Here is a 23,872-nt window from a genome sequence, read left to right on the forward strand (position 1 = left end):
TCCAAACTTGTGCTGCTTGAAATCAGTGTAACACGAGCAAAATAATCTATTTAACTGTGTTTTATACTAAAGTTGTAGTTTCTCACGATGATAAACCTATACGGACTAAAATTATTAAAACAGCTATTCATGCATCTGTTAAAACACAGTATTTTAGTTAGAAAGAGGTAGATATGAAAAAACAAAAGCAAAATTTTCATTCTCTGTCACTTTTCATTCAGTAGTATTTTTTTCTTTTTTATTTCATTTCTGGCGCCACAGATGGCAAGGAGCAATTACAGTCAGTTGTTATTAAAACATCTGTATGCAACACTGACCCCAATCTGACCTATTCCGTGTGCTTCTCTGTTTATACAATGCCACCAAGGGTGGGCTGGGGGAATCCATCAGGCCGGAAGGAGGAATGTTACAAGCAACAGCAAGAATGAGCTGTATTTAATAAAAAGAGGGGCACAAATATTACAGTAAATGAATACACAATAAAGTTCCATATCATGACTCAAGGCTTTCATTGTATTTGACGTCATCACAATGGAAGGCATAAAAGTGGAGTAAACCCAACGCTGATGCAGTCCAATCTAGTCCATTAGCAATGGCGGCCCAGGATAGCTGTGAAACTGAAAAGTGCCCGTTCCCCTAAATGCTCGCAGCCGTGGACAGTACCACAGAGGAAGAGCCAGAGCACTCTCCATGTAGCTAACCAAAAATTAAACATGTGTTGTCTCACATGGCACAGCTTTAACACTGGGAATGGGGGCCAGGATGGACCTGTGTTTCTCTCACTGGGTAAAAATGCTAGATTCAACTATCTCAACTATGCAGGAAGTGCATTTGCTTCGAGCAGATCAACCCTAGTTCACTTTGTCCTGGAATATATACAAGTTATTTGTGGTTGCTACAGCAATGATGTTCTCCTTAGGGTGCCAAGCTGTGTGAAGGATCTTCTTGTTGAAGTCTAAGCTGTCAACACTAATCTCATCCTTTTTACGTTTGCCTCCTGCACAGACTTTACGTGGCTTGAGCACTGTGCGTGGCTTACTGTTCTCCCTTGAGGCCTCTAAAGTAATATCCCGCTTTGTGTTTCTGTCAAACATTCTGAAGAAATTATTGTACGACCCAGTCATAACAACACTGTAAAAGAAAACAATCTATTACACACGGGTATTAAAAGCAATTGTAAGACACAAAGTAAACTACTACATGGTAACACAGTGCGATACACTTTGATGACTCTTGCTGTTAAGACTGATTATCAAATTAACTTTTAAACCTGGGTTGGTGGTAGCTCGGGAGGAAGCAAAAGATCCCATAGTACTTACTGAGAAAAGTAGGGGAAATTCCCTGGTGCTCTGGCCAAACTTCCACTATTCAATATAAACACCTCCTCAGGTCTCCCCTTAAAGAGGCTACAAGCTACAACTGGGATTAACTCAGTCAAAATGATAAATACAAAATACACGTTTAAACTTTAAGAGATGTACTGTACATGCAATAATCACAGGACTATCAACATATACAATTTATAACAGTTTCCAGATGTTTTAAGTGCTATACCAATGGATTTTACTGTAAACTAGCTGAAAAGTTACAGCTTACTACTTTATAGGTTCATTAGTAAGTACTAGACTTGCTGCCCTTGTGGGCTACTTTAAGCAGAGGCGATTTCCCCTTTGGTGCTTGAACAAACATATCCCATTTGGTGTTAGACTGGCCTTACCCTAAAGCTACAGCTACCCTTGAAGAGTTCCATTTCACCACTTACTATACTAAATGAACTGTTTCTGCCTGGCTCTGCAGCAAACAAAGATGGAGCCCTGACTGTGACCCATGTGACTGGGGTTCAATTGTCAGGCAGAGCTGGTGAGGAGTGAAGGGAAGTGTGGTCTATTCACCTCACCTAGGGGGGTGGGGAGGCAGGGAACTACCTTCTGTGCTTCTGGGTTGGGACAGGGCTGTATGTGGGTAAACACATATTGCAAAAGTGAGGGGATACCCCTCAACCACAAATTGCTCACTGCACACCCGCACCCCTATGCCAATTGGAAGTGGGGAACTGGGGACTAAAAATGGAAAAAATACAGTTATAGCTACATTTACCATAATTGTGGATATTCAAGTAGATCAATGTTGCAGTACTGATTCTTGGGTCTTTTGTCTTTCAGAAGACCATGGCTTGCCCAAATACCACAGTATTTTCACCATCCTCAAGCCAGTGGACATATGTGCAGATCAACATCCAGAAGTCAAGGTATAAAATGGGCATCAGCCAGCACCAAATTTAGGTCTTTAAATGACAGCAGATTCCGATGGCCCTGAGTAATGGTACAACCTTCCCAAATGTCTTGAGTATAGATTAAGAACCCCAATCTAAATGGAAGTAGAAAAAGTGGGGGGTGATGAAGATGGGAATTGAGATGCGAGACGCACCCCAACTTAGGAAAAGGACTCCAGGAGGAAGGCAGGGGAAGGTCAGTAGGATACAGTACTCTAACACTGACCTACTTAATCTACAATTATATTAAGGAAGACGCAGCTGTGCTACGCACATTGTAGTCACTGCTGCAGTACTGATTCTTGGGAAGGCTTCCAGAGCTTTATGAGGTCAGACTAAAGTTTTGGCAGAGGACAAGAGGCTTTGTAAAATGGCAGTGACTTATCTAGCTCTAGCCTTCGAAACTGAGTCGAAGTGGCAACATTTTGTGATGGTGTGCACAGATTACCAAGTTGCATAGTCTAAAATGGCTTAAGTGAGCACCCTTTTTAGAAATGCAGTAGTGGTAGACTTGTGCCTGGTAGAATGAGATCTGACTTTACATGTTTTTTTTTTTTTTTTGGCCATAGTGCGAATACAGAAAGGTGATGCAACTAGCAATCCATTTAGAAACACTTTGCTTTGTCACAGGTTGTCCTTGCTTACACTCAGTAAATAACAGATGGTTTGATTTTTACAAGAATACGCCTGGCACAAGTAATATTCTCAACTGTCTCTATATGTCTAAGGAGTACAGAATCCTTTCTCCTTTGCTTTGTGGCTTTGGAAAGAACACAGGGAGATGAATGGCTTCATTTAAGTAAAATTCTGTAACCACCTTAGGTATAAAGGAGCGGAATAAACCTTCGGTAAACAACCACGGCAAAATTTCCAATGTGAAGATGTAGATACAAAACAAAGTACAATAAAAGTTTGTTTTTCATCTACATCTTCACATTGAATTTTTGGCGTGGAGGTTTACCAAAGGTTTATTCAGCTTCATTTTCATTTTTCCATCGGTATCCTTTAACAGTGTAAAAATAGTTTCTTCTTCTTTTACTTAGGTATAAAGGAGGGTTGGTTTTATGGGTAACCCTATCCCTGTGGAAGATTATGAAGGGCTACTTGCACCTTAGAACATGAAGCTTAAAGACGCACCTGGCAAAGGTGAGAGCTACAAGCAGAGCGATTTTCCATGTTAAAAACCTGACATGACCTGAAGATGATGGCTGAAATGGTGGCAGAGTGAGTTTTTCCAAGCACAAAAAATCAAGTGCTAGGGTGGAAAGGTTCTCTGCTACAGAGTCTAAGGTGAATTATCCCCTTAAGAAAATGCTTTAAGTGTGGATTGGAGTAAACAGGAGGGAAACCTGGGAAGCAGACAGCAAAGGTCTGGACCTTGATGCTGGAGTAGGATAACCTTTATACGAATAGGCAGGAAGAATTTGAGCTATGTTAGCTTCTGAAAATAGAATACCTTTGGACTGGCATCAGAAAGAACACCTTTCCTTTTAACTAGGTAAGACTTTCTAATGTTTGGCTTCCTGGCCTCTTTCAGAATAGCCAAGACATCTTGCAAGTAGGGTAAAAGTGGATGGGGTAAAATTATAAGTCTCCAAGCTGACAGCTTAAGAGTTGTCAGGTTTGGGTGAATTACAGACCCCTTGTTCTGGATGAGAAGGTCCATGATCAGCGGTAGTTTTGGTCTTCCCACTACTGAGAGAAAATACAGGTGTGTACACAACATAAATGTAGATGTTCGAGATATTCACTGTTGTAGTGCTGACTTGTGGGATTTCCTGCTGTTGAAGCCCTTGGTCAGCCCAACCACCAAAGTAAAAATCTCCCACCTCCTAAGGCTGGCAAACACCCCACCCTGACTTCAGTAAGCTTGGGTGAGCCAGCCGATTCCATTACATCTGCTTTTTCTTGCCCCTTAGAAAGTAGGAGCCCCAGGATGAAGTATAAGCAAGGGACTAAAGTAGGAAAAAGGGACCTGCAGGGTAAACACCAAGGGGGTACTCTGGTTAGTGCAGAAAACAGAAGCAGGCTACTACTGTAGTAAGTGTACACAACTGTATTATGTTCTTTATGTTTCACTGTTGCAGTCCTGACTTTGTGGGATGATTCCCAAAGCTGAGATGAGGGTGGAAGGTAGATTATGGAGAACAGAGGATGCCCTTGCAAGACAGCAGTGCCTAATCCTGCTCTACATTTGCAGAAGGCCGATAAGTGATAGTGCTTGGTAAAGATCTGCATAGATGACCAGGTAGCAGCTTCCAAAATGTCTTTAATAGGCACGCCTTTCAGGAAGGCAGCAGAAGTAGAGGTGGCCCTAGCAGAGCAAGTCCTTGCAGTTTCAGGAGGCGTCTTGCCATGTTGGCTGTAACAAAAGGAACTACAGTGGGAGATCCACTTGGAGATGGTCTGTTTGGAGACTGGCTTCCCTTCAGAGCCAGTGGCAAAGGCACAAAGAGTTGGTTTGATTTCTTGAAAAATTTAGTTAAGTCAAGATAGTAGTGAAGCTGTCTGTAAACATCCAAGGAGTGAAGGATTCTTTCCCATCTGTTTTCAGGCTTGGGGAAGAAGGTGGGCAAGTGTACAGCTTAATTCAAGGATGTGTTTGTGACCACCCTGGGCATAAAGGATGGATGGCTTAGTCCTGAGTGATACTCTGCCTGGGTGGTATATGAGAAAGGGTTCCACTGCCATGAGAGCTTGCAGCTTAGAGACCCGTCTAGCTGAGTTGATAACCAGTAAAAGGGCAGTCTTCCAGGTTAAAAAATGTAAAGAAGGCAGAAGGTGCCGGTTCAAAGGGGTGTAGTGTCAGTTTTTTTTACAAAACTGAGATCCCATGGAGGTGTGGGTTGTCTCCTGGGAGGCCTGATGTGGACCACTCCCCAAAGGAATTGTTTCATTAGGGGGTGAGAAAAGACAGGGTGGGGGGGTGCACGTAGGGGGAAAGAGCCACTGCTGTTCTCTGCCAGGGCCCTGTGACCTAGAACTCTCCTGCCTGGGGGGTTTTGAAGACCACTGCCGAGGCCATTTTGATTGCTGCTTCTTTTGAGGCCTTTCCCCTCAGAAGCTTCCTTTGGCCACTTTTTGACTGGGGGGGGGGGGGGGGGACCAGTGTTCAGTGGGAAAATTCCGACTAAAACTAAGAGGCGGAACTTGGAGGAAGCCCTTGACAGATTTCATAGATTTTGCTTCATCTTCCATCTTTTTAGCACAGCCTCAGCCTTTGGTCCAAAAAGGAAGTCCTTATTCAGGGGTGCAACTAGAAGTTTGGATTTGACATGGTCTGGCAGGGTCTGTTCTCTAAGCCAAACATGTCTTCTAAAGACAGAGACAGATACAGCAGCTCGGCTAGATGTCGCCACAGCATCCTAGCCACAGTGTAAAGTGTGCCCAGCCACCTGGGAAATGGAATGGCAAAAGTCCAACAATTCTTTAGAAAAGTTCTTGTCTTCCAGGGAGGAAATCTTTTATTTCATTTTATCTAAAATACTTTGTTGGTATTTCATCATATGAAATTGGCAGATAAGGGATTTCATGGAAACCGTAATGGAGGGGTAGACTTTTACCAAACCTATCAAGGGCCCTGCTTTCCTTGTTAGTAGGTAAAGGATTCTTTGAAGAGCTAACTGTTACTCCCATGGGACCTTCACCTCTGGGTCAGCTGAGGGGTTTTTGAGAGTCCAACACCCTGTAAAACTTGTCGGGTTTTTGAGAGGCTGGGGTGGGGGTAGACAGTATGGGTTCAGGGAAGAGTCTGTAAAAACATCCTCTACCACCACCAATACAGGAGTAATACCCAAAGGTGTGTGTTCTGGAAGGTCAAGAAACTCCCTAACCCTCTTTTTAGATTGTGGGTATTCCTGTGCCTTTCACTTGAAATGTTCCCTCATGGCATGGGGTGTTTCCCCAAAAGTGATGTTTTCAGGAGGTAACGCTGAGGGTAGATTCTCCTCAAAATTGAATCTTTAAAGGAAGTAAGGAAGCGTCCCCTCCCTCAAAGACAGACTTCCTCCTGGTCAGAATCCTCATCTGTATCAGGAGGTTCAGAGAAAACTTCAGGGTAGGATCCCTCTTCCTTTTCCATTAGGATGAGTCCAAAGGGGGTTGCCTAATGTTGACTAAGGAGATGACATCCTCAGCTAACCTGACCAGGTCTACCTGATAAATGGGAGCTGGTAGGCCTTGCCTGAGGACATAAGGTAAAATTCCTCTTAGAAATAGATTTAGGATTGGGCCTAGGTACATAAACCATCTTGACACCAGTCTCCCTGTAAGGCAGAACTGACACAGGCTGATGCCTCAAAGGAAGGTTGCCAGCACAAGATCGCTCGCCGGAAGCCAATGTCTGCTGTGCGACTCCAGACCCAATTGACGAACTGAAAACCAAGTCTGTGTAGAAGTTGATGGAACTGACAGCATGTTGGACTCTGTAAAGGTCTTGAGGCCTGTACTACCACCTTGGTCCCAGAAGGGGGCTGCAAAAGCACCTTGCCTTCCTCAGCGATAAAGAGCCTTGGGGGACTGGCCGAAGGTGAATGGTTGTCATCAGAGCCCCTAAGTTTGGGTCCTTTATCCTTGTCTTTCTTACGCTTAGGGAAATCAACCTTGGGATGACTGGCTGATGCCAATGAACAATGTAAGGAAGACTGCAGATTATGATGCCTAGCTAAGATTTTGGCCCTATACCTGACAGCCCTAGAATTGAAACAGGAGCAAAAACTAGCGATGTAATTAACTCCTACTGACGTTTCTGGGCATCAAATATTGTTTATTACTTTGCATCAATAATTCCAAAACCATGCTATGTACAGGGTTTTACACGATTTCATCTTAAAGCTTGCACAATGGCAAGCTCAACTGCACTATGATATTAATTTATATAGATATAATTTTCACATTTTTCTAAATATCTCAACAACTAAGTAACACACAAAAATCCTTAGCTTCATATGAATGCTCTTAGCTAGATGAATAAAATGCTGCTGACATTATGTGTAACTTGAATGGTTGCTAACATATTGTTTGTTTACTAAATATTACAAATGTAATAGCGACTGTGTTTACTGTGAAATATAAAATTCGGTTTAAGATTTAGAAAGTACAGTTGTGTACACTTACCATAAATGTAGATGTTCGAGTGTATTCACTGTTGTAGTCGTCATGGGTTATCTGCTTGCAGTAGCCCTCAGTCGGCCTGATTAACAAAGTCTTGGGTCCTGTGTCAGTTGCTGCCACTTCTTCCGTGACGTCAGGTCGTCAGGGGTATAAAACATGCAGCCGATGTCATTACATCAGTTTTTCTTGCCCCAGATGTCAGGTGCCCCCTTAATGGGAATATATATATATAAATATATATATACATACATACATATATATATATATATATATATATATATATACATACATATATATATATATATATATATATATATATACACACAAGGATATACCTCAAATAAAAAAGCAAATACACCAAAAAGCTTTTAAGCATAGTAAAAAACGGGGTTGGAGGGAGGGTAACCAGGACTGCAACAGTGAATACACTCGAACATCTACAATTATGGTCAGTGTACACAACTGTACTATGTTCTTCGTGTTTCACTGTTGCAGTCATCACATTTGGGTAGATTCCCAAAGCTAAGGATGGGAGGAGGAATTTAGATAGCATCAGGACCAGCTAAAAGACCCTGCAAGACTGCAGTGGCAAAGCCAGTTCTGGATCTAGAGAAAATTGGCAAATTATAATGCTTGGTGAAAGTATGTACAGAACCCCAGGTAGCAGCTTCTAGGATGTCCCTGGTAGGGACACCTTTGAGAAAGGCTGTAGAGGTAGATGCAGCCCTGGTTGAATGGGATCTGATCCCCTGTGGGATAGGTTTTCCATGGTGCTTATAGCAGAAATGAAAGCAATGGCCTATCCATTTCGAAATGGTTTGCTTTTTAATAGCCTTTCCCTCTGCCCCTGCATCAAATGCCACCAGCAGTTGTTCAGATTCCTTTTGCGGTTTAGTCCTGTCCAAGTAAAATCCAAGTTGTCTGTGAACATCTAAGGAGTGCAGTATCCGCTCCCCTTTGTTCTGTGGATTAGGAAAGAAGGTTGGCAGAGGAATGGACTGATTAAGAGCCATGCTGGATACCACCTTGGGCATAAAGGAGGGATTGGTTCTGAGGGACACCCTGTCCACATGAAAGATGATGAAAGGCTCCACTGCCATAAGGGCCTGTAATTCAGACACTCTTCTTGCTGAAATGATTGCTAAAAGTAAGGCTGTTTTCCAAGAAAGGAATTTTAAATCTGCACTAGCAGCTGGCTCGAAAGGAGGAAGAGTGAGCTTCTCCAATACAAAGTTAAGGTCCCAGGCTGGAGTTGGGGCTCTCCTGGGTGGTCTTAAATTTCTGGCCCCTCTGAGGAACTGCTTGAGCAGTGGATGAGAGAAGATGGGAGGTTCTGTGTTATAATGAGCTGAAATGGCTGAGGCGTGAATTTTTATGGAGGAAAAAGAAAGGCCCTTGTGAAGCATCTCCAGTTAAGTATTGTAAAATCTGAGGTAAATTGGGCGCTGCTGTGCTCAGCCTCTGAGATTATTTCCAGGCACAGAATCTTTTCCATTTTTCTGCATAAGATTTTCTAGTACTAGGCCTCATTGCCTCTAAAATGAGATCCATCACTGGTTTACTGAGGGATGGTAAAGGAGAGATTAGGTAATTATCCAGGCTGCTAGGTTCAGGGTTTGAAGCTGAAGGTGCAGAATCTGGTTGTCCTGCTGAAACAACAGGGTAGGGGTCTGAGGCAGGTGGCCATGGGGCCAACAGTGACACACTGCGCAAGAGGGGGTACCAGTGTTGGCGTGGCCAGTCTGGTGCAATCAATATCGCCCTTGGATTGTCCTGTTTGATCTTTAGTAGTACTTTGGAGAGGAGAGGCAGAGGAGGAAAGGCATAGACTGACAGGTTTTTCCAGCTGAAGGACAGAGCATCCACTTTCCTAGCTTGTCTGTGGGGAGTCCTTGTGCAAAATTTGTCCAATTGGTAGTTCTGGGGGGAGGCAAACAGGTCTATATCTGGGCTCCCCCATTTGTTTGTCAACATGTTGAAAATCTTTGGTTCCAGTTTCCACTCGTTTAAGTCCATGAGGTTTCTGCTTAGTCCGTCTGCCAGTGTATTTAGTTTCCTGGCAGGAATTGAGCTTGTAAATGCACTTGGTAGGTCAAGGCTGTGTTCCCACAATGCCATGGCTAGTCTGCAGAGGGGGTAAGAATGGGTACCCCCCCCTGCTTGTTTATGTACTACATAACAGTGGTGATGTCCTTCTTTACCATTAATTGTCCTTGAAGAATGTGGTCCTTGAAGGCTGTCAGAGCATTCTGTACAGCTAACATTTCTTTTTGATTGATATGCAGGTGCATTTGACTTGGGTTCCATTTACCTTGAATGCAGTTCCCTGCCAGGTGAGCCCTCCCCATGCACAGTCTGATGAGTCTGTGATTAGTGTTTGGGCGGCAGGGGGTAGAGTGAATGGTAGTCCCTTGTTTTCGTGGCAAGCCTCTGCCCAACAAAGAAACTCTAGGCGTAGGCAAGGTATGATAGGAAACATTGCTTCTAGATCCTGAGAATGTTGACACCATAGGCTTTTTAGATACCATTGTAGTTTCCTCATATGCAGTCTTGCATATGGAATTAGAAGAACGCAGGAGGCCATGAACCCCAAGGCTTGCAGTATTTGCCTTGCAAATAGCAAGGTTTTCGTGGCCACTAGTTTGAAGTAGGTTGTCAAATGAATTTGTTTCTCTGACGTGAGGAAAGCCATCTGGGAAGTTGTATTCAAGCTTGTTCCCAGGAATATAATTTGTTGACAGGGTACCAGGTGTGATTTCTTTTCGTTTATGGTGTACCCCAGACAAGTTGGCACCCTTTGTACAAAGGCCAGATGATACAAAAGTATGTCCTGGCTTTCTGCCTGAATTAGACAATCGTCCCAGGTATGGGTATAGTTGAATAATTCTTTGCCTGCAAAATGCAATGACTGGAGCTAGCACTTTGTGAATACCCTAGGCGCAGTAGATAAGCCAAAGGGCAGTGCAGAGAACTGATAGTGCATGTAGCCTGCTTTGAAGTGTAGGTATCTTCTGTAAGATTTCCTGATTGGGATGTGCAGGTATGATTCCTTTAAATCAAGTGTTGCCAACGAAGCATCTTTGACTAGCATAGGAAGCAACTGGTGAAGAGTCAGCATCTTGAATTTTGGAATCACCAAAAAGGTGTTTAGAGTAGACAGGTCCAGGATAGGACGCCAGGAATAGTCTTTTCTGGGTATCAGGAAAAGTCTTGTGTAGAAACCTTGTCCCTTTTCCTCTTCTGGTACAGTTTGAATAGCCTTTATGCTTAAAAGAGAGAGTACTTGCTTTTGAGCCTCTGCCCACTGATTTGGAGGTAGATCTGGCCAACCGTCTGGGGTTGGTAACGTGTAGAAGTGAAGTCTATATCCTTGGAACACTATATTTAGAACCCATTTTTCCTGGTTAATGAGCTCCCAGTTTTTTGCATGTAGGGCGATCTTTCCCCCCAAAAAGACAGTCAGTTGAGAAGTGCTTGGAAGTTTTAAAAATAAGTCAATGAGACAGTTTACCATAGGGGGAGTTTTACTACTCCCAGATTTGGAAGAGGGTGCCCCCCCCCCACTGCTTAGTCCTGTACGTACCCTGGGACTGAAGCCTGGGTGTTCTGCTGGATCTGGGTATGGGCTGAGAAGGCCTGGAAAAGGCAGAAAAGGACCAATTTTTGGAAGGCCAATGTCTACTAAATCTTGGAGGTTGAACTTGTAAGAAATCTTTAACAGTTTAGATTTAGCTTTTTCCTCCATCTTTTTAAGAATTTCTTCTGCCTTATTGCCAAACAGGCGATCCTAACTTAAGGGAGCATCCAGTAATTTAGCTTTAACATGATCTGGAAGGACTGGTCCCTAAGCCATGCATACCTTCTAAGTACAGACCCAGTGACAGCAGCCCTGCAAGATGCCTCTAATGAATCAAAACCACATTGCAAAGTATGTTTTTCAACTTGTTCAGCAGAATGCATTAAATCTTGTAAATCCTTATTTTCAGCACAATCAGGAATCATCATCATTTTCTGTTCAAGCAATCCACTAATATGCTGCTGATACTTTAATGCATGAAACTGGCAGTTTAAGGCCCTAATGGCCAAAGCTGCAGAAGTGTATACCTTCTTACCCCATCTATCCATCAGAGGGGGTAGGATTTTTGGCAGTAGTAACTTCAATGCCCTTGGGACCCTGTGAAATGGTCTCAGGATCCACAGTAGGATTTTTGAAAAGGAACTTGAGAGTCAGGAACCCTGTATTACCTATCAGGTTTTCTGGGAGCAGGAGGTAAAGAGTCAGGGGCCAAGCTAGATCCCAAAAAGGCATCATTAACAATGTCTAGTACAGGAGGGATAGCTAAAAGGCCTGTGCTGGGCAGGAGTAAGAAATCCCTAAGCCTCTTTTTAGAATCAGAGAAATCCTGACTTTCCCAATGAAAATGCTCCCTAAGAGTATGCAAGGTTTCACCAAAAGAGAAATCGTCCGGGGGGGGGGGGGGGCGCAAAGTCCTCAGCATCAGAATCCTCACAGATAGATAAAGGTAAATCCTGGTCATCAGAGGAAACAGAAATTTCAGAATCCTGGTCAGAAGGATCATAAGCAAACTCAGTCCTAGGTCTCTTAGAGGAGGAATGCTGGCTTCCCCCGATTAAAGTAACAAGGTCTTCAGCCATTCTTATTTGTTTTTTAGGCATAGAGGCCTGACCATGCGGTCCGGGCATCAGTTTTATAGACATGGTTCGAGTTTTAGGCTTTGAAGAAGATGGCATCGATTTAATATGCAAGTCAGTAGGCCTGAATACACCCTCAGAAGCCGGTGCCTGCACAGCGGCTCTGGACCCATCCAAGGTAGAGACATCTGCAGGTTCCCCAATTGAAGCATCTCGTGGCATACTGGACTCCGAATGGGTTTCAATAGAGGCTTGCAAATCTGAAGTAGTGGGTATCAGGGGCTGTGAAAGCACCTCACCGAGTACCGGAGAACTGGTGACTGGCTTAGGAGAAGCAGCGTCTGCAGCTTTGGACCTAAGCAGCCCGTGTCTGTCTTTATCTTTGTGTTTTTTCGGAATGTCAGTAGTCGGATGGCTTACCGAAGACATATCTGGATAATTGAAACGAGCACCAAAATATTTAAAAGCGAAAATATACCGACGATGGATAGTTCATTGTTTAAATAAAGCACAAAACCGACAGCGAGGTACATCGTGGTCAGAGCCTAAGCAAGGAATACAGTACGAATAAAAATCTTTATGAGGTATTTGCTTTCCGCAAGAAATGCAATTATTTACTTTCACTGACATCGGTTTAGAGCAAGAAAAAGTTTCCCCAATGGGGTACTTAGCTTTTAGCTGAAGACTTCGGTTCTGAAACTCGAAAATGAAAATTTCAGGAGTCGGCTGACTGGCACCTGCAAACTGCTTCTCCTTTGGGCACTGCACAGCAAGAAAGACTGATGTAATGGTGTCAGCTGCATGTTTTATACACCTGACGACCTGATGTCACAAAGAAGAGACAACAACCGATGCAGGACCCAAGACTTTGCTAATCAGGCCGACTGATTGCTACTGCAAGCAGATAACCCAAATGTGATGACTGCAACAGTGAAGCACAAAGAACATCCTAAAGAATACTAGCGCTATAAAAATATTTTGTGATGAAGAGTTTACCATTTATACTTCCTTCATAACCACAATGGTTCCAGAGATATGAACATGTGTTTGAAATGTGAAGATAATTTGATGCTGTCAAAAGGCTCAGGCTCCGCCCCCGCCTATTGGAAGTTGAAGTGCAGACTTTAAGAGCTCCACTGGAGTGAATGAGTTAAAGCAAGAATTCCCCAACGGGGTACTTCGCTTCAGAAGGCTTCTCACTGGTGCAGACCGACCGATGCACTGAAACACTGCTTCAGCCTCTGATGGCAAGAAAAGACTGGTGTAATGGTAGTGGCTGGCTCCCTTTATACCCAAGTGTACTGATGTATACATAGCCACTCTGCATAAGGGATAGGACTGTGTCCTCCTTTGTTTATATACTGACCATTTAAATCTGAAGAGTTCCTGGGATCAGCTCGTCCCTGAAGGCCTTCATGGCCAGGAAAAAGTACAGTTGTGCACTTACCATAAATGTAGATGTTAGAGTGTATTCACTGTTGCAGCCATCACACTTGGGTTATCTGCCTGCAGCTAGCCCTCAGTCGGCCTGAATACCAGAGACTTAGTATTTCTGCGTTGGATGCGGTTGCTCCAGGACTGACGTCAGGTCGTCAGGGGTATAAAAACAGGCAGCCGATGTCATTACATCAGTTTTTCTTGCCCCAAATGTCAGGAGCCCCCCCAAATAGGGAGCTAAGTTATGGTGGGGAAAACACCACCAGTAAAAAGTAAACAGCAATACCCCTGAAACAGGATGAGTAATAGCCATAGAGAGGAGAGAGAGAACCCAGGGGGCTGGTGGGATGGAAACCAGGACTGCAACAGTGAATACACTCGAACATCTACATTTATGGAAAGTGTACACAACTGTACTATGTTCTTCGTGTTTCACTGTTGCAGTCATCACACTTTGGTGGATTCCCAAAGCTGAAGAAGGGTGGAGGCAGTCAAGAAGAGTTAGGGCTGGATAGTATGCCTTGCAGGACTGCTGTTGCAAAACCTGCGCTGGATTTGGAAAAGATAGGCAAGTGGTAATGCTTGGTGAAGATGTGTACAGAACTCCAGGTAGCAGCTTCCAGGATGTCCCTGGTAGGGACTCTCCTGAGAAATGCTATAGAGGTAGTAGTTGCCCTAGTGGAATGTGTTCTGAGCCCCCTGAGGGGTTGGTTTCCCATAATGCTTGTAGCAGAAATGGATGCAGTGTGCTATCCATTTGGAAACTGTTTTGAAATGGCCTTGCCTTCTGCCCCTGTTGCAAAGCTGACTAGTAACTGGTCATATTTTCTGAAGGGCTTAGGCCTATCAAGGTAGAATCTGAGCTGTCTGTGCATGCCCAAGGAGTGCAGGATCCTTTCCCCTTTATTCTGAGGATTGGGGAAGAAAGTTGAGAAATGGATGGACTGTTTTAGGGCCACGCTGGACACCACTTTAAGCATAAAGGAAGAGTTAGTTATAGTCCTGAGGGAAACCCTGTCAGCATGGAAATAATGAAGGGTTCCACAGCCATAAATGCTTGCAGCTCAGACACTCATACCGCTATTGTCAGTCTGCATGGGTGTCATGGTTTGCCACTTCTGTATTAATAAGTGTGAAGCTGGCTTTGGAGAAGTTTTTTACGGTGGTTTCCCTAATTGGGGGTGGGGGCAGGATGTGGATGTCTAGGATGATTAGCTTGTGGTCGGATCTGACCAATGAGGAATTGACCTCTGGTGTGGAACACTGGTTGCCCATGTTGGTAATGACCAGGTCTAGGATATTGCTGCCCCTGGTGGGGGTGTGAATAAGTTGATCCAAGGCGTTGGAATTTATTAATTCCAGAAAACGTTGAGCAAAAGCATTGGTACATGAGTAGTTTTCCCAGTTAATGGTGGGATAGTTGAAATTGCCCATTATTAGGGTGTTGGGTTGTACCCTAATACTTTCCAGTGCATCAAGAAATGAGGAGTGGGAATCCTGGGGCATGGTAAGGGGTCTGTAGCAAGCTACAGTTTAGATTGCGGTCTTGCCCAGAGTTAGTTGCACTTGGATAATCTCGGATGCATTATGCTGTGCAACTAGCTTGGAGGTGTATATATCCTTAATGAATATGGACACGCCTCCAGGTTTAGTGCTTCGTTCCGAGCTAGGTGGCCGAAAGGTGTGGTATGAATCATAGCCTGGTAACGCAGGGGTGCTCTCTGGAGCTTTGAACCAGGTTTGTCACTGCCCAGATGTCGATGTTCTCCATTTTAAGGAGTGCCTCGAGTGAGTGCATTTTGAGGTTTAGACTTCTAGTACTGAGTAGCATTACCCTCAGAATAGAGACCACTTTCAAACCAGCACCTCAGGGGAGGAGTCATCCAATACCGACGGTGAATATGCCAACACTGTCAATTCTCCACTTAAAAAGAAAACCAACACTCATTACCCTTTAGACATGGTAGGAAATCCAGAGGGGGGAGGAAACATAGAAACAAATATATCTACAGATTCCATGACAGGACTGATTCAGGCACTACTCAAGTAGACACACAAGTTTTTGAAAATGTGTTGAATTTATCGGATTATGTATTAACATCAGAACAAAAACAAGTTCTTAATAAAGGGTTAAATTTTGTTCCTAGCTTTTTTTGTGATGAATACCAAACCTCATTAGATGTTATTGATTTTTGTCGTAGACTCAACCTTAAACTGTTTTTTTCAGAACAGGATAGTTCCAATGCTCAAAGATCTACTGATTTCACCTTCCATAAATCAACATTTCAGCCACCTATGAATAAGAATGTAGCGATATTTCAACAAGCGGTGTTAAAGGATCTACATTTTCCTCTTTTTGAGGTTGCTACTGGTAGGGACAATATCAGTTCCACAGAAAGAGTGGCTTTGTCAGAACTTAGAAACAATCATAATATAGCAATTGTTCAAGCTGACAAGGGGGGTGCAGTGGTGATCCTAAACATGGACTTTTATATAAATGAGGGTTTACGACAACTATCTGACAAACAATGCTATATGAAAATGGATATTGATCCAACTATGACATTTAAAAAAGAGATTGATGTCTTTTTACAATCTGCATTGGAGGAGGGTATACTCACAAACAAAACGGTTCAACATTTACAGGTAAAGGAACCGGCTAGACAAATTTTGTATCTATTACCCAAAATACACAAATCCCTGACACATCCACCAGGTAGGCCTATAGTTTCTGGTCATGGTTCTCTCACAGAACCCCTGTCTGCTTTTCTAACCCAATTCTTAAAACCACTATTGTCCTTGGTGAGAGCAAGAATTCAGGACACTACGCAATTTTTGCAAATCATTGAAGATTGCCAACTAGAACCCCATTGGATAATGTGCACTCTGGATGTTAAATCCCTCTACACCAGTATTCCACATTGGGCTGGGCTTCAGGCTGTTGAATATTGGCTTGTTAAGTCAGAATTATATTCTCCGGGTTTCAACACTCTACTTATTTGTCTCACTGAACATGTTTTAAACAAAAATGTGTTCTATTTCCAGGGTGATTGCTATTGGCAACTACAAGGTACGGCCATGGGGGCTTCTTTTGCCCCCATTTATGCAGATCTTTTCATGGCCTACCTTGAGGAATGCCTGATCTATAACCCTTTACACAATTTATATCTTGTGGAAATAGACATATGGAGAAGATATTTAGATGATTGTTGGATGGTGTGGCGTGCAGATGCGAACTATTTACAGGAATTTTTGGAACATCTGAATAACAACATTTGGGGTATTGAATTCTCGATTACATTCCATAGAGATGTTATAACTTTTTTGGACGTTACAGTGTATCGTAATATTGACAACACACTTAATACAAAAATCTTTCGGAAATATCCCCAGTTTAACACCCTGTTACATGCACATAGCATGCATCCACGCCACACCATCCGGAATATCCCTAAATCTCAATATCTCAGAATTCGGAGAATTAATTCATGTTCACATGACTATTCTACAGCCAAAACTGATTTACTCACTAGATTTTTGGACCGGGGTTATAGCATTTCTGATATAGAATTAGCTAAGACGTATTCAGACAATCAAGATAGAAGGACATTGTTGGAATACAGGGACAAAAGTCAAAACATCAATAATTCTAAAGTGAGACTAATCACTACACTGGGCAAAAATCATCAAACTGTCAGGCAAGCCGTGAACCAAAATTGGAATATCTTATTAGCAAATGACTTTTTGAGGGGAATATTAGATAAGCAATGCTCATTTTCATTCAGACGTGGTAAAACACTAGGCACTCTATTTTCTCATTACAAACACATAGAAAGTGGGGCAGCCAAATATAAACAACTTACCATATTGGGGGATGAATTATTGGGAACTTTCAGGTGTGGACATTATGTATCTTGTGCTCATGTTAACCAGCTCAAACAATTTACGAGCTCCAATACTAGTAAAGTGTATGACATCAAGGTTTTTGGCAATTGTTCCACTAGCTGGGTTATTTATTTGGCTACATGCCAATGTAAATCATTCTATGTTGGCAAGACTTCACGTTCATTACGTATCAGAATTGGGGAACATCGTAGCGACATACGGAACCACAAGGCATCTAATGCCCTATACCTACATACAGTTAAACATCCCAGTGCCCAGTTTATGTTTACAATTATAGATAAAATTACAGGGAATAGGCAAAACCAGACAGGATGGCAAGGTATCCTGAGCCATAAGGAAAGATACTGGATTACACACTTAGGAGCCCTTTTTCCTCCAGGTCTCAATGACCATTTATAAACCATCTTATTATTTGGTCATATTTACATGTTATTTTTATTTATATATTTTTCCCTTTGCAATTCAAGACTATATTATACTTATATATGGTAATAATATGTAATTATCTGTTTCATGATATTCTAGTTCATTATCAGAACTACAGTTTTTAAATACTTGTATTGTATGGGGATATATATATTTTTCCTTACTGCACAGTGTTATGTTGCTTTAAATCTTACTTGGGAGCTCTATGCAAATGTTTGTACTGTTATTGGTTTATTCCAAGATTTAAACTGACGTTGACTATGCATTTTTGAAGGATTTTTACTCACTGATGAAGGCTGGTGCCGAAACTAGTATGAGTTCTTGAATTTGGACATGTTTTGTCCTTTTTTTGCCTCTGAATAAATGGTGATACCATCTTGCTGGCTTTTGGTGTTTTCTACAAGGTTGGTTGGCCGTGCAGCCGTACGTGCGAGGGTTGGTGTTTGCTTGAATTTGTCATTTGAACCTTGCCTAAAAAAGTCATTATAGGGGTGGCAAGAGCCTTAGCCAGTATCCAGAATCCCAAGGGTGACAGGTGCAGGCCATCTCTGGCACAGCATCGTGGTCTGTCGTTCATGTCGTCCCAGGCAGACAAATACTGGATCCTCTTAGAATGACACCAGAAGCTTAGCCAATTGTTGAAGTCAATCATTTTGTCCTTGTACTGTGGTATCATTCTGGGTGATGGCAGGATGCTACTCAGGGCTAGGGTCATACCTGCCTGGGCTACAGGATTGGAGAGCTCCTCCATGTCTCTTTTCAAGTAGTCGAGGGAGGTACGTCTCAGGTCATTCACACCAGACTTTTAAGTCCAGGGTGACTAACCAGGCATCTTTGGCTAGCATAGGTAGAAGCTGTTGCAGGGTAAGTATTTTGAATTTTGTAAGTATTTTGAATTTTGGTACCACCAAGAATGTGTTTAGAAATTAAAAATCCAGGATTGGGCACCAAGAACACTCTTTTTCTGGGTACCAGGAAGAGTCTGGAATAGAATCCTTGACCTATCTGTTCTACTGGAACCGGCTGAATAGCTCTGATGGAGAGCAGGAAAAGAACTTGGCTTTGAGCCTCTGCCCACTGGTTTGGAGGAAGGTCTGGGAACCTTCTTGGGGTTGGCAGTGAGTGTAAGTAAAATTTGTACCCCTGGGATGCAATGGTGAGGACCCATCAGTCTTGTGTGATAGACATCCAGTTTTTTGCATGAAGGGCGAGTTTTCCTCCTAGGGGCACCAACAATTGGGCAGGGATGGGGAGTGGAGTAGAGAAGTCACGGTGAATTTTTTCCGTAAGGAGGTGGCTTACCACTCCCTGCTTTGGGGGCAGGGGGCACTCCATTGCTTAGATCTCTGCATACCCCGAGACTGTAGTATGGGTAGTCTGTTTCCCCTGGGTCTGGCTTGAAATGGCCTCGAGGGGGCTGGAAAGGACCAGCGTTTGGAAAGGCAATGCCTACTGAATCTGGAGGGTTGCATTTGTAGAATTCTTTAACAGTCTGCACAGACTTGGCTTTTTCTTCCATCTTTTTAAGAACCTCTTCTGCTTTGGTGTCAAACAAACTGTCCCTGTTCAAAGGAGCATCTAAGTAACTTTGATTTGACATGGTCTGGCAAAGTCTGTTCCTTGAGCCAAGCATGTCTTCTCAGTACAAAACAGTGACTGCTGCCCAGCAAGATGCTTCTAGGGCGTCAAAGCCACACTGCAAAGTATGCTTGCTGACTTGGCTTGCACAGTGCATAAGCTCCGGCATTTTTTTATTTTCTGCACAGTCTGTAAAGGTAGCCACTTTTTGTTTAATAAGTTCCAAAATATTATATCACCACATTGAAAGAAAAAGCCAGCAAACCTTTAACGTTTTATTAAAAATGAAACACACCAAATTCACTGCTCTAGTGCCTCGGCTTTTGCAAGCCTTTAACAGAGTACGACTTGTTTAGAAATAACGTCATTAAATACTTGTTACAATGAATCAATTAACATCAATTAATTAATCTATGACATTTAAAGCAATATTTTGTAAAAACACATTTATAAAAAACATCTCCAATTACATTCTTGATTAAGTCCTACCGGACTTGATGTGTTATATTTTAAAATAAATATAGATTCTTTCTCCCTGAGCTTCTTTTTTATATCTACTGTGTTAGAGTTTGCCCTAACAATTTGCACTAAAATAGTTACTTGTAACTCACTAAATTCTCCCCCCATGTTTTTCAAGGAAGTGCAGTGCAACAGGACTGTATTTACTGCCCTTTTTAACATCACGTATGTGTCTTTTACTCTAGTCGCTAGACATCTTTTGCTTTCTCCAATATAATATTTGTTACATTGACATTTTAGGCAATATATTATTCCCTCACTGGTACAACTATGTTCACCTTTTTCTGAAATTTTATCCCATTCACCTTTATGAAAGTATTCTTTATAAAAGGGCAAATGCTACATTTACCACATGGGAAGGTCCCTTGTTGACCCATTTCTCTACATCTAATATTGTCCGGTAACTCAAAAATTCCATGCACTAATAAATCTTTCAAAATTTTACTTCTGGTGTATGAGAACATTACCTTCTTGTTATAAACGTGTTTAGACGCTTATCTTTTTCTAATAAATCCCACCCATATTTTACTCCTCCTTTAAACTTCTCACTAAAAAGAGTATATTTTGTCACAAAAAACAGACTCTTAAATTCATGTTGCACTGATTTTCCCTCTAATTTATTGACTTATGAGTTACCCTTTGCCCATGTCTTTTTAAATTTACCTTATTTATAGCTTGTTGTATTTTTTCAGCTTGATATCCTCTATTTATAAACATCTCCGCAGTCTTATACATTTCTTCTTCCACATCTTTTAAATCGCTGCACATTCTGTTTATTCTTAACATTTCTCCACATGGTATTGCCTCCATGGTATGTACTGTCAACTTTCTCCATGTAATATGTACTCCTTTTTTTCAAATTTTCTGCATATTTTATTTCTATTACTTTCAACCTGCCTACCTTCTACCCTTAAATCCAAAAAAATTGACATTCTTTCCTAATTGTATGCCATCAAACTTTATCCCAAATTTGTTATTATGAAATTTTTATTTTCTGCACAGTCTGTAAAGGTAGCCACTTTTTGTTTAATAAGTTCCATAATATGTTGCTGGTACTTCATCTGTCCAAAGCTCTGGAATCCCTGCCCGAAGGGGTGGGGTTCTTGGCTGTAGTTGCCTTGATACCTTTAGGCCCCTGGGAAATGATCTCTGGGTCAGCAGTAGGATTCTTGAAAAGAAATTTGTGAGTGTCTTGTACTCTGTAGTAACGGTCTGGTTTCCTACGGGCTGGAGGTAAAGTATCAGGAGTAAGACTGGATTCCATAAAAACATCAACAACTTCCAGGACAGGGGGTATTGCTAAAGGCCTGTGCTGTGGCAAATCTAGGAATTTTCTGGGTCTCTTTTTGGACTGAGGATAGTCTTGGCATTCCCAGTGGAATTGCTCTCTTAAAGTATGTAAGGTTTCACCAAAAGATAAATCCTCTGGAGGGGAGGCAGAGGGAATGAATTCCTCTGCATCTGAATCCTCATAAGCAGATAAGGGCATGTCTTCATAATCAGATACCTCAGAGTTATCGGACTCCTGGTCTGTTGAAGTTGCAGGGGACTGGTCTCTTCTCCTCTTAGCAGGGAAGGTTGACTTTCCCTAATTAGCGTAATAAGGTCTTCTGCCATTCTAAGCATTTGTCGTTGTGGCATGCATGCGCTTTGGTTGTCAGTTTTCTAGGCATAGCGCGTACTCTAGGCCTAAGAAACTCATAGTTTTAGATAAAAAAAGTTGTTGGGTTGAGTCGAACATCGGTTGAGTGAAGAACTGCCTCAGAAGCTGGTGGCTGCACAGTGGCTCTGGACCCATCCAAGGTAGAGATATCCACAGGTTCCATAGTCGAAGAAGAGTCTCGTGGCATACCAGATTCCAAATGGGTCTCTGTAGAGTCCTGTGAATCCACTGAAGGGGGCATCAGGGACGGTGAAAGTGCCTCACTGAGAACTGGCGACTAGCTTAACGGAAGCGCTATCGGCAGCTTTGGATCTATGCGGTCTGTCTTTATCCTTACTTTTTTTGGAATATCGGTAGTGGATGGCTTACCGAAGCCATTTCAGAATACGGAGATCGAGAACAAAAGAATTTAGTGACAATGAGAGCCCGACAACGAATGGTTCCAGTGTTGAACAAGGCACAAAACTGGCAGTGAGGTACGTCGTGGTCTGGGCCTAACGAAATGACGCAGTAAGAATGAAAATCTCTGTGTGGTATTTGCTTTCCACAGGCAAGACAATTTTAACTTTTTCTGACATCAGTTAGAGCAAGAAAAAAGGATCCCCAATGGGGTACTTAGCTTTAGAAGACTTCAGGATTATTCAATTCACAAATGAAAATTCAGATAGCGGCAGACCGGCACTTGCGAACTGCTTCTGCTTCAGGCTCCTTGGCAAGAAAGACTGATGTAATGGTGTCGGCTGCCTGTTTTTATACCCCTGACATCGGTCCTGGAGCGACAGCTTCCGACGCAGAAATACTAAGTCTCTGGTATTCGGGCTGACTGAGGGCTACCTGCAGGCAGATAACCCAAGTGTGATGACTGCAACAGTAAAACACGAAGAACATCTACCATCTCTTTCTGACTGATACTCTGTTTTGCCTGCTGCCTGTCCAATGTCCCCCGAACTCTGAATTATCCTAAATGGCACCCCACAGGCCCAGTTTGAGCTGTCTGTAGTTAAAGTTTGCACTGCCTGTGGTAGAAGGAAAGGGTCCTGGATCAGTATGAACTTGGTAATAGAAAAATCATGGTTTCTAGAGGCTGCAGATGATGCGTCCAGGTGTTCTTTGGGAACCACTACAGTTTCCTCATGTATAACTTTGCAGAGGGGATCAAGATAAAGCATGAAGCCATGTAACCAGAGGCCCTCAGGAATTCCTTTACCAAAATGGCAAGTCTGGTTTGAAGGTCTCTGAGACATGTTGCTAGAAATTCCCTTGTCTATAAACCTAGGTACCTCCTGCATGCCTAGGTTATAAGAATGTTAAGGGTAGGCATCCTTTAAATCCAGTGTAACCATCCATGGCTCCTGAAAAATCAAGGTAAGTAACTTCTAACATCTTGAATTTCAGAACATAAAGGAATTTGTTTAACCTTGAGAAATCTAGGACAGTTCTCAAAGTCTCTTCTTTTCTGAGCAAAAGAGAAAGTCTTGAGGAAATAATCATGTGCCCACTTCTTTTCTGGTAACTCTTTGAATGAACATGTATTACCAGGTCTTACAATCATAGGCAATATTTTTTCTTGTTTTTTGGAAGAGATAGGATCCTATAATAGGAGTTCTTCCCCCCCCCCCCCATAACTGAAATGTCTTAGCTTTTCTTTATTTTTTCAATACCTATTTGTCCTGGGTTAAGTTTTCTCAGTGGTGGTAAAAAGTTTACAGTCTTCCCACTGAGGTGAGGGTGGGGGATTGGGTTGGACTGGGAGATTGGACTAGGGTGAGGTGGGATTTGGTGCAGGGAAAATGCTTGAGATAGTCTCAGCGGATCCTGGAATGGGGCAGGTCTTGAATGCTAGTTGGTTTGCCACTTTCTTTGCTGTATTGGTCTTTCCCCCCTTAGTCTGCCCAGTCTTGTCATGTTTAGGCAGAACCAGAAAGATTAGGAATGGCAGATGTTAATCATACAGATCATTGTTGCAGTAGCCTTAGCTATATCCTACCAATATAACATGGCAGGATATAATCGATATAGTTAAGGCTACTAAAGAAGTGATCATATGAAGACTGAGAGAATTATTTGACAGATTTCATTGGTTTCCCCTTCTTATCAACTTTATCAATTACTTTCTCAATGGGTTTCCAAAAAGGAATGCCTTGTCCAAAGGGGCATCAAAGAGCTCAGCTTTTACCTGGTCAGAAAAGCTAGGTTCTCAGCAGGTAACTGATCCCATAGCAGCTGCCCTGCATGATACATCAAGAGCATCACAGCCACATTTCAGTGAGTGTCTGAACACCTATTGGGAGGCATTACACAAGTCC

General features: G+C 42.6%; 1 protein-coding gene across 4 annotated transcripts in view; it reads right to left on the minus strand.

Moving 5' to 3' along the window:
- Positions 1 to 206: 206 nt before the first annotated feature.
- Positions 207 to 23,872, minus strand: part of PPP2R2A (protein phosphatase 2 regulatory subunit Balpha) — a 1,574,838-nt gene continuing 1,551,172 nt past the window's right edge. For 3 of the 4 annotated variants that reach the window (XM_044083139.1, XM_044083140.1, XM_044083138.1), the window contains exon 10: positions 207 to 1,131. In XM_044083139.1, the coding sequence (XP_043939074.1) occupies positions 852 to 1,131 (280 nt within the window). In that variant the 3' untranslated portion in view covers positions 207 to 851. The remainder of the gene's footprint in view (positions 1,132 to 23,872) is intronic. The other variant, XM_044083142.1, reaches the window with a different exon arrangement.

The sequence above is a fragment of the Protopterus annectens genome, chromosome 9.part0, assembly GCF_019279795.1.
Source record: "Protopterus annectens isolate FY-2018-M chromosome 9.part0, PAN1.0, whole genome shotgun sequence".
NCBI lineage: Eukaryota > Metazoa > Chordata > Ceratodontiformes > Protopteridae > Protopterus > Protopterus annectens.